This window comes from Triticum urartu, chromosome 6 (assembly GCF_003073215.2).
Source record: "Triticum urartu cultivar G1812 chromosome 6, Tu2.1, whole genome shotgun sequence".
NCBI lineage: Eukaryota > Viridiplantae > Streptophyta > Magnoliopsida > Poales > Poaceae > Triticum > Triticum urartu.
In genome coordinates, this window is record NC_053027.1 from 3,180,562 (window position 1) to 3,190,891 (window position 10,330).

Here is a 10,330-nt window from a genome sequence, read left to right on the forward strand (position 1 = left end):
CTGTGTCCTACATGTTTCATTTTTTTATGTTGTCAATCGTAGCCAGTTCTCCTGGGATCGAACAATATGGATACAGGTTTGTGGTATCCATTGTAAGAGGTATTTATAACAATTGTGTTTGTTAAAAAATATTTTTGAATGATGCTTGAGATAGGATGGAAAATTAGGCTATATTTATGGTTTTGCTGTATCACCATATTTATCTTCTTTACATTTTGGCATACAGTTTATGAGGCTATATCATCATAATCATGGCCCACAAGAAAAAAGCAGAATTAGAACCCCAGGCCAGTCATGATGTTTTTGTTTATGGAGGTGTTGCGTATTTGATCAGATTTCCTTACTTGCTTCAGGCATAAGAATAAGCTTATAAGAATAGAATATTGATACTCTGCGAGCTATGAGTAGAATGCTCTATCTTCGCGAGTCACCTTTCTTGTATGAATGAGTATCTTGTTTTGACTAGCTGTATAATAAAAGCATTGTACTAGTTGAATTTATGTCATCATTCTAAATAACTTGTCTTTTTCGAGTGGTCTCTTTATAATATATTGGCTCCAGTTTTCTGATTCTTCTTTGCTGATTCATGTAACATGGTGACTGAGGTTGCATGTTGTTCATGACAGGATCAGGTGCCTAGTTTGTAATGCTATCAAAGGAGCTCCATCGTGAAGAATATATCACAGTTGGTAGAGTAGGGGCTCCATCGTGTAGAGGTTGTAAAGTATAGTATTAGTTACTACAGTTGGTAGTTGGTAGTGCTCTGTGTCTTGGTAGTGCAGGAGGGCCATTGTATTATGTGTTATTTGTAGAGCAGGAGCTCCAGATTCAGCCATTGTATTATGTGTTATTTGTAGAGTAGGAGCTCCATCCCGAATCTGGTTGTTATTTGAAGTATTATTATATGTGTTTTCTGTTTGTGCCAATTTAAATACTGCTTATTTATTTAATGCCAAATTGAAATATGAAGAATATGACCCTGAAAGCCAGGACCCACTTACTAGAAGCTGACAACTTGGACCCACTTACCACAATTTTAAAACTGGGATAAAAAGGCCATGACCCAACAATAAAAAGGCTGCAATATTGGGCTTGGCCCATGAACACAACCAAAAATTGACAGAAAGAAACACAAATAGGCTGAATTGTTGGGCTAGGCCCATGTAGAAAATCGAATTGGACCGGGCTGAATCTTGTGCCACATCAGATTGCCACGCTGGATGTCTACGTGGCCTGGGGAGGTTGCTAGTGACCAAAACGCCACAGTAGACGTATTTTGGTCATAAACGTTTACGACCATTCCAGAAGAAAGGTCGCTAATGTCAGTTTATGACAGCCAGCTTTTGACCTTATGTTTTTGGTCACAAAAAGGTCACAAATGGAAATTTGTGACCATTCAGTGACCAATAGTGGTGGTCACAAGTTGACATATTTCTTGTAGTGAAGGCTTGTGTGTGTGCAGAAAGGTTCAGGAAGAAAATACAACCGAAAAAAATTCTAAGGTGATAATTACCAAGAAAACACAACACATATGTAGAGAACATACCTATATATGAGACGGGTGAGCAAAATTCTGCAAAAATAAATTAGAAAATAGATTGTTGACTGACAACTGCATCTCAAAATTTCTTTTATAAGTTCTGAGATACATATACATCGAGGTATAACATAGTTGAAGGTGCAGATTTGTACAGATACATTAAAAAACATTTATTTACTTCTCTGATATTTTGCCTCGTAATTTTAAAAGGAAAAGATGCAAGTATCCGGTTTGATTTCTACCGATACAATACATTGTGCAAGCGTATAAATATTCATGCAAATAGCAACTGAGTAGACCATACCAACTCGTTTCTTAAAAAAAGAGTAGACCATACCAACTCTATGTCTGGTCAACTTCGATATCTGCAATTAATATCCAGTCACAAAACAAATACTGCATCTAAGCATAACCAATTTTGATTCTTCATTCTTCCTTCTAACATCCAGTGAATCCAAACATTTGTTGATTATTGATTTAATATAAAAAATAAGCTTATCGAAGGAGGTATGAATGACAGGAACACCATCCCCTAAAAGTGAAATACTTATCCCCTCCAACAAAAAGCTAAAATACATCACTGAGTTGTGAGGTCGGAGAAGGTATATGTAACATGTGAAAAAGACAAACTTGTCACATAAGACTGAAGTGTTCCTGTCATTTCCACCAGACCTGGAAAGAAGAATAAATTGTATGGGCAAAACCTTTCTACACGAAATGGATTCATAACCAAAAGATACTTCATTGTTGCCGTCAACAATTGGTACAAATAATGAATTCCATTGAGTCTATGACATCATAAAACGGTTCTGACCCAACAGGGTAAGTCGATGTCGGGCACCATGGCACAAGAGGAGATGGTTGCCGAGACGTGCGGCAGGGAAGAGTGGCGCAGCTACATCACACCGCAGATATGCATCTGCACCATATTGTCCACGTCCTAGTAAAGATCTAGAAAAACACAATTTATTAATATGTCCATATCAAGAAGATTCATCGTATTATCCAACATGAATCAGTGGTCGTAAGATTGCTCCTAAAGGACTGAAAACTACGTTGCGCAGATACTTCAGAAAGCGCGTGTATCCAGCCGGATAATGCCCCGATACTCGGATACTGCCCCGATACGGCCTGATACATATCCTGTATGTATTCCTTGATTTTTTAAAAAGAAAATAATGTTTGATACTCCTAGGATACTTCTGTGATACTTTTTGGATACCCGAAACCCCTTGTTTGACGTGAAATCCCCTCAATAGTAAAGGCACACCTTTTGAAGATACCTAACATGGGTGTGAGTTCATGCGAAAACATGACTGTCAATGTTCTTGTTCAATTGAAAGGTGAGCAAGAGAAAGTCAATGCACTGATTGGAACAACAAATCCAAGAAAATTCCACTACCAATTAATGAAAGTGGACCAAGTGCAAGAAAACAAAGGGAATAATCCTATTGAGGCATGTTTTGACCTAGAAGCTCTATTTTGTTTTCAATCTTTTTCATAATTAATATATATAATACCTATATATAAACGTATCCCCGTATCCATGTTTTCAGAAAATTGGCGTATCAGGCGTATCGGGCGTATTCCCGTATCGCGTATCCAATACATATCCAAGTATCCGTGCAACGTAGACTGAAAACACATTACGTTGATACCTGTCGACATGCACATGACAAAGAAAGTGAAAACTACGTAAATTTGGGGACTAAGGATGAGATAACCATAGCCTGGTCTTCGTGGTTAGTGTTGTCAATGAGCTCCTTGTGACCGAGCTTGGCAGCGACAAGCCATGGACGGAGCTTCGTTCGATGACTTGCAGACTTGCATTCGCTCTTCATAATAGTAAGACCTCAAATCCCTGTTTCGTAGATCTGAAGGATGCAAAGCGTTGGTATATAATTGCAGGAGACAAAGAAGGGGATGAAGAGGGTCAGAGGAGAAGCCAGGGAGATTTGTAGAGGCAAGGACACGCGCTGGTGCCATTGGTGGGGAGAGGATGGGACATGGTCATTCGGTTAAATCTAATGCTTTCTTCCACATTTGCTGGGTAGTGGACAGGCAGGTGTTTATTATTGCCGTTTCCTGTGCACTGGAGGCTGCATTCTGACCGGGAAATCCCGTCGATCGTGGCGGATAAAACTAAATAAGTGCATGTGCCAGTCATGGGCTACCAGTACGTGCGTGGGCCATGTACGACCAAGCTTACCAGGTATATCTCTTGCACAGCGGTTTTCTTTTTTGAGTAAGAGGGTGCTTGGATCCAAGGGACTTATTTTAATCTGACTAAAAATAGTCTCTTTAAGAGGCTAAAGTTCCAAGCACCCTTGACTAAAGAGGGCTAAAACTAGTCTTGAAACTAAAACTTTTTAGTCAGGGGTACCCCTACTAAAATGTGGATTAGTCCTCTCTTTCCTCATTTAACTCCTCTTCTTAAACACACGCGAGTTCTAGATTGGAGGGTTTGAAGGATAATAAATGCTCATCAATTTGATTTTAGTCTCTTTAGTATTTGGATCCAAGCATAGGTGGGGCTAACAAGTTTTAGTCCCACTACTTTTAGTCGTGAGACTAAAACTTATCCAAGCACCCTCTAAATGTAAACCAGGCGGCCATGACGATTAGTGATGATTAACCTGTGGGGTCAACAGCGGAAGGGTGTGGTATGCATGTGCATGTTTTTGGTAACGGAATCCATGCAGGATGGTAGATGCTGATGTGGTAGGAGGTGCTGATGTGGGTATGCTGCATGTTAAGATAATTAGGTTAGTGGGGATGAATCTCTTAGATATAGAGGATGAGCCACCCAAAAAGATAAGGCTTTTCACAACCTTCAATGCCCGCAAGGGGACAGTGCACAAGTGGGACTGTGTGCGCCTTTATTGTCATCCGTTCTTGGTCTATACAATATATTTCTCTACCTATATTATTTGTCCCCAATTATTTGCCCATCATAGGAATTGTCCTCAAAGTTGTCAGAATTTACCCAATGCAAGAATAAAAAATAATGATCCGCTTGCACCTTCAGTCAATAATGTAGACCTTCAATCAATAATGTAGACCAAAGTTTCTAGATGCTAACAAAATGACAATTCAAAGCATGATCGACCATTTCGTAAAGAAAACATGACCAACCATGATCTAGAAGCCTGTAAATCAGATCAAGCTCGCCAAATTGGAACTGGAAAATTTATGCAAAAGAAAGAAGACGCAAAGGGAACTCAGATCTGAGTTGTATTTTGGGGCCATAGAATAAATCAAACAATGATCCAAATCATGTTATTCAAGGTACCCATTTAGAAGTTTCTTAACTCTGTATCAAATAGCTCCTAATCTGAATACTACTATGTGATTTGTATCCCTCCTCTAACGTGTATTTGGTTCTTTGAATCAATTTAACTATAACAGTTGCTTCAATCAATCGGGAATTCAGTGCTTCGCTTCGTTGTTGTTCGTTGTCGGTTGTCGAAAAGTACTCGGCGGTGCGGGCGATGTGGACTGGGCCAAAAATTTGCTTCTAGAGCAAGGTTGATCTTTAAAACTAACCATATGCTTCATTTCTGTTTTATGAAATTTTGGGGTAGGAGCACTTTTTCCCGTTGCAACGCATGAGCATGTTTACTAGTGTTCATATGAAATCCGCCGTGTTCGCATCTGGTTTGTATGAAAATCCGGACGTGTTTGCATGCATTTCGTTCGGTTGTTCCGATAATAGTTAAAATGTATGTGGGCAGTGTTGGATGGCTGCCTCCCGCATCCGTTTCCGCGGACTGATCCTCCCATGTCAACGGACGGATGCGGGAGGAAATTTAGGGTTCAAGATTGGAGATGTGCCCTAAGGTATATTATTTCTTGTTTTTCGGACTTCGTTTACATCTTTTGGAGTTAAAAAACCAATTAACTCATTGTTCGGGGTCGAGTCTTGGCACTCTCATGTTCAATTTTATTGTTGTTGTATAATGTGTAAACATAGACTCAAGAACACATGTTTGACTTTTCAACCCAGTTTTTCCAAGCTCTTGTACTTCAATTTATTTATATTCACTAAATGTCTAATGCCTACAAAGAAATAGAGAGGGGGGGATAAAATATTAATATAAATGAATAAATAATGTAGAAAATAACAGAGCATAAAAGGAAAAAAAGAAAAGAAATACTGTACAAAAGAAAAGGGACAAGAGAAATAATAAGAAAACAGAAAAAAGAAGTGTTTGCCAAGTGCAATAAAAAGACATTCGGCAAAGAGAAAAGACAAGAAAAAGAAAAAAAATTGAAAAACATTGCCATGGGAAAAAAAGGAACTCAGCAAAGAGAGTTGTTTGCTGAGTGCAAAGAAAAAAGCAATCAGCAAAGAGTTCTTTGCCCGGTGCAAAAAAAAAAACACTCGGCAAAGGGCGTGTTTGCCTACTAGTGGACAAATGCACTCTGGCAAACCCCTGGCACACTTGGAAAAAATCGAGATTCCCTTAGTGGATCTCTCTAGAGATACTTGTTCAGACAGCAAAAATCAGGCAGTATATACAACGAGTAATGAGTTAAGAAGACACAACTTAAAAGCCGCTTTTTAAAATGAAAACAACATGTCCTTTGCTTTTTCATAAAAGCAAGGCTGAAATAACCCATTTCTCTAAACATGAAACAACAAGCAACTTTGGGAGGGTCATCCAACCAAAATTCAAAGGATTTTTCTCTTCAATTAATAATGCGCTCCTTATAGTGAAAGCGCATTGGGAAATTTCAATTTGCTCCAACTGAAGCTATTTTTGCTTTTCCTGGAAGATGCAAGAATCACCGGTTAAAAGAAATGTCCCCACGAGAGCAATATTCTATTATTAACAATATGCGAACGGCCACGAAGGTGCTTCCATATGATATAGATGTCGCGGCCATAGAGATTCGGTCTAATTGGAACATTACACAGAAAATACTTGTCGTCATCGATGCCAACCTTTTTTGAATGATGCATGGTAACCGTATTTGCTGACAAAGGTATGGTCGACATTCTCCATAGGAAACTCCGCATGATTTTGATGGCCACGGCCAATTGGTCGTCACCATTCTCCTATTTAGCAGCCATCGTTAAGGAATACTCCCTCCGTTCGCGAATAAGTGTACATCTAGCTTTTATTCTAAGTCAAACTTTTAAAATTTTGACCAACTTTATAAAAAATAATAGTAACATATATAACAACAAACTGATATATTATCAAAGTACACTTCAAAACGAATCTAGTGATTCTAATTTGGTGCCATAAATGCTTTTACTTTTTCCCTAGAAAGGTGATCAAAGTTTTAAAACTTTGACTTAAGACAAAAGCTAGATGTACACTTATTCGCGGACGGAGGAAGTACATCGTTAAGGACACATCTGGAAGTGTCCGCAGCCAGGTTTGTGATCTAGTCATTATCCCCAACTTGTCAAGAGATTCCTTTGCTTGTTGAAATATTTCCAACAAAGTTTCTTTTTTCTTCTTTTTTTGATAAATTGCGTTTTTATTATCTCAAAATGTAGCATCAAAGTGATACAAAGCATTAAGAGTATCACTCGGCCTCTGCATAACTAGCATGCACACAGCCAAACACCGGTAGTCTGATAAACAAAAAGATAAAAGACCGACAATTCGGCAACAGTAGAGTCCATAGACCGACACTATGCCTATGCCGAAAGAGATGGTAGACCGAGCCGGAGATTATGCTGTCATCCATGTTGGGTAAAAAACCCTCCGTAGCCACCTGCTCCAACAGCATACACACCGCCTTGAACAGCGATTGGTACTCTGCTCGTTGTAGCGTACACCACGTATGAAGCGAGTGCGTACAACGGAAACTAACCTGCAAAGGAGAAACAGTTTTGACATTAAAAAAACATCATTTCTACATAGCCAAAGCGATCATAGTAAGGCATACGCTCCCACCCTTATTAGCGTTTTGTACCTATTTGAAATACCGTCCAGCCAATGACCATAAATATTGGCAACACTTGTAGGCGGATACAAATTTGACGCTATTTGGATAGCTGACCACGTAGAGCGCACAAACTTACAGTGAAAAAAGAGGTGTTTAATAGTCTCGTCATGATTGCAAAAACAACACTTCTTACTTCCCGACCAATTGCGTCGTGCGAGGTTGTCTTTTGTTAGCACAATTCCCCTACGAAGATACCACATGAATATGAAGTCATGAAGAAATAGTAGTGATTGGTATGTGAGGAACGCAGCTTAGTGCGAAAGGGAGTGGGTTGGTGGATAGCATCATAGCATATACGAGACATTTTTTTTTCAATTGCAGTGACGTTCTCAATAATTCAGCTCTTCTCTACTGATTTTTCCCACATGTAGGGGATGAGGTGGTGAGGGTGCAGAACCCGGACGGCAACTTCAGTACGGCATCAGTACGCGAGGGAGATGGAGAAGACGGAGGATCTCCTGAAGATTGGGTTTTATTTTCGATTTCCTTCTGGATTTTTCTTGTAATGACGGTGTTTGACTCGCTCATTCGGAAAATAAAGAAGTGTACCTACCCCCTGACCCGCCGTGATAAACCTGTATATGTACGTGGCTTCATGTTTTCTTACACTAGGGCAGAATATTACGAGTAGGTTGGTGGGTAAAGAGAACGAGTGAACGCAGCTCGGTGCGACACGGACATATATGGGTTGGTGGATAGCATATACTAGTCATGTTTTTCCAATGCAGTGACGTTGGCGATGAGGCACGTCGCTCAGATTTTTCCTATATGTAGGGGATCAATCCTTCACTTGACTCTCAGCTCAGCTTCCGAATATTACTAACCTAGTACCAAGTTGTACCTTGAACTGAGACGAAGGTAATTTAGCCAGCTATGGCGTCTGCTGAAACAGGAGGCGACAAGTACCGGTCGTTCATGGACGGCGAGGGCGAGAAGAACACCGTGTGGAGGCATGGAGTCCCTCCCAACTTCGACGTCGTGAACAAGCTCTTCGAGGAAGAGAGGACTAAGGTACCCACCATATGTTCTTCCACGAGAACAAATTGTACTTATTTTCAAACATAATTTGTTCACGTACATGATTAACGCCGCCCCGCATGCACGCGCACCAGGAATGGGCGGAGGGGAGTGTGGAAGAGAAGGTGCAGCGGTTGCTCAAGACATGGGAGATGGAGATGTTCCACAAGTTGCGGCCTGAGGACCAGAAGAGCGTGCACTCCCAGGGATTCACCAGCAGCACCAACGGTGAGACCTCACACCGGCACGTTTACAGATACTCTATCCACCGATTCTTGCCACATAAGAATAAGACACCAACGCTTTTCATCAGGGATGAAGCCTCTGACCCGAAAGGAGTGGACGGCCATCGGCGGCTACAACGCGTTCCTGGCAACCAAGCTGCCGCTGGAGCACCGCATCTATGACCCGGACACGGAGACGTTCGACTCCGGCATGGAGACGTTCCTCACGGCGTTCCCCCGGGGCTTCGCCATCGAGGTGCTCGACGTGTACTGCGACGGCCCGCCCAGGGTGGCCTTCAAGTTCCGGCACTGGGGGTACATGGAGGGGCCCTTCAAGGCGCACCCTCCACATGGCCAGCGTGTGGAGTTGTTTGGCGTCTGCATTTTCCATGTAAGTTAATTTGGCATACAATCTCTCGCAATTGTCGAGTTGCACAATCAATTTTGTTCATTACAAGAACTTGACTGTCATGATAGGTCGATGAGGAGATGAAGGTGGAGAAGGCAGAGTACTTCTACGAGCGCGGCAACTTCCTCGCGAGCTTCTTGAGCGCGCCTGCTTCTGCTCCTACTGCTGCATCTGCTTCAGGTTGCCCTGTGATGAGAGGAAACTAACTGAAGCACCAAAGAAATTGAAGCATATATGTCGCTAATATCAGTGCCAAGCTTGGATGATCACCTTCATATTTCAATTTGGCTTTGATTCCATTTCATGACATTACAAATTTACGATATACAATGTTAAAATAAAGTAGCTTATTTGCTTGGTACAAAGACCACTTCGGGTCTGCAGGTGTAAGAAGCTCCACTTGGTTTGGAGGACATAACTATCGGAAGAGCTACATGCATGAAAATGACTCGATGACAATGAACTTTCCCAACTAGCTGTACTATATATTTACTCAAAGCATGCATGGCTACACAAAAATTGATGAACGTATATTTCTCTCGAAACAGGCTTTGGCTCCACTTTCTAAATAAAGCAACCAACACGTTCATGCAACAAGTCCATGAGCCACACCGAAAGTAAAATAGTCTACTGGAGCAACGACACAACTCCGCCCAAAAGAGAGCATAAAAGAAAGAGGCTAAAAGGCCACCCAGTAGCCGGGAGCTCAGTTGATCTGCAGCGACACAAGAGGCGCACGGCAGTAGTCATCGCGTCCACCATGTGTCCAAGACGGTTGCGATTCCGTTGTCTAGATAGCAGGTGCAAGTGTTGCAAAAATGAAAGGAATTTGAAAATAGAGTCAGAGATCCGCCTAAGAAAGATCTGCTCAATCATCATGTTATGCGTTCTCCTTAGGGTCCAAGCTAGCGCCGCGAACACAAGCTAGAAGAGGCGTCTCCACCTCCATGTCTGTTTGACATGGGTTTGGAGGAGCCCAGCCAGGCACAAGGCCTCTCGGTTAGGCCCAGTGCCTCACGTACAAAGGTCCACAGGAATCTCGCCATCGTGCGAGAGAAAAGGATGAGCGTCCCTATCTCCGGCACATCACAAAGGGGGCACAACTTGTCGCCAAGGCCGTGCCGCTTGATCACCTCCGTCCCATATGGCATGCAATCCTGCAACAGTTGCTAA

At 41.6% G+C, this 10,330-nt stretch overlaps 1 protein-coding gene across 1 annotated transcript; it reads left to right on the forward strand.

The window, feature by feature from the left end:
- Positions 1–8,309: 8,309 nt before the first annotated feature.
- LOC125515140 (pathogen-related protein-like) lies at positions 8,310–9,616 on the forward strand. The gene is made up of 4 exons (XM_048680581.1): positions 8,310–8,518; positions 8,620–8,752; positions 8,838–9,139; positions 9,226–9,616. Exons 1-4 carry the CDS (start codon positions 8,381–8,383, stop codon positions 9,361–9,363), a joined length of 711 nt encoding a protein of 236 aa, XP_048536538.1. The 5' UTR covers positions 8,310–8,380; the 3' UTR covers positions 9,364–9,616.
- Positions 9,617–10,330: the final 714 nt, after the last annotated feature.

What these genes read in the sequence shown, in the direction of transcription:
- LOC125515140 (XM_048680581.1), top strand. Translation starts at nt 8,381, where the DNA reads ATGGCGTCTGCTGAAACAGGAGGCGACAAGTACCGGTCGTTCATGGAC. An exon ending in ATTCACCAGCAGCACCAACG is followed by an intron (nt 8,753 to 8,837) that starts GTGAGACCTCAC and finishes GCTTTTCATCAG; the next exon opens with GGATGAAGCCTCTGACCCGA. An exon ending in TTGGCGTCTGCATTTTCCAT is followed by an intron (nt 9,140 to 9,225) that starts GTAAGTTAATTT and finishes CTGTCATGATAG; the next exon opens with GTCGATGAGGAGATGAAGGT.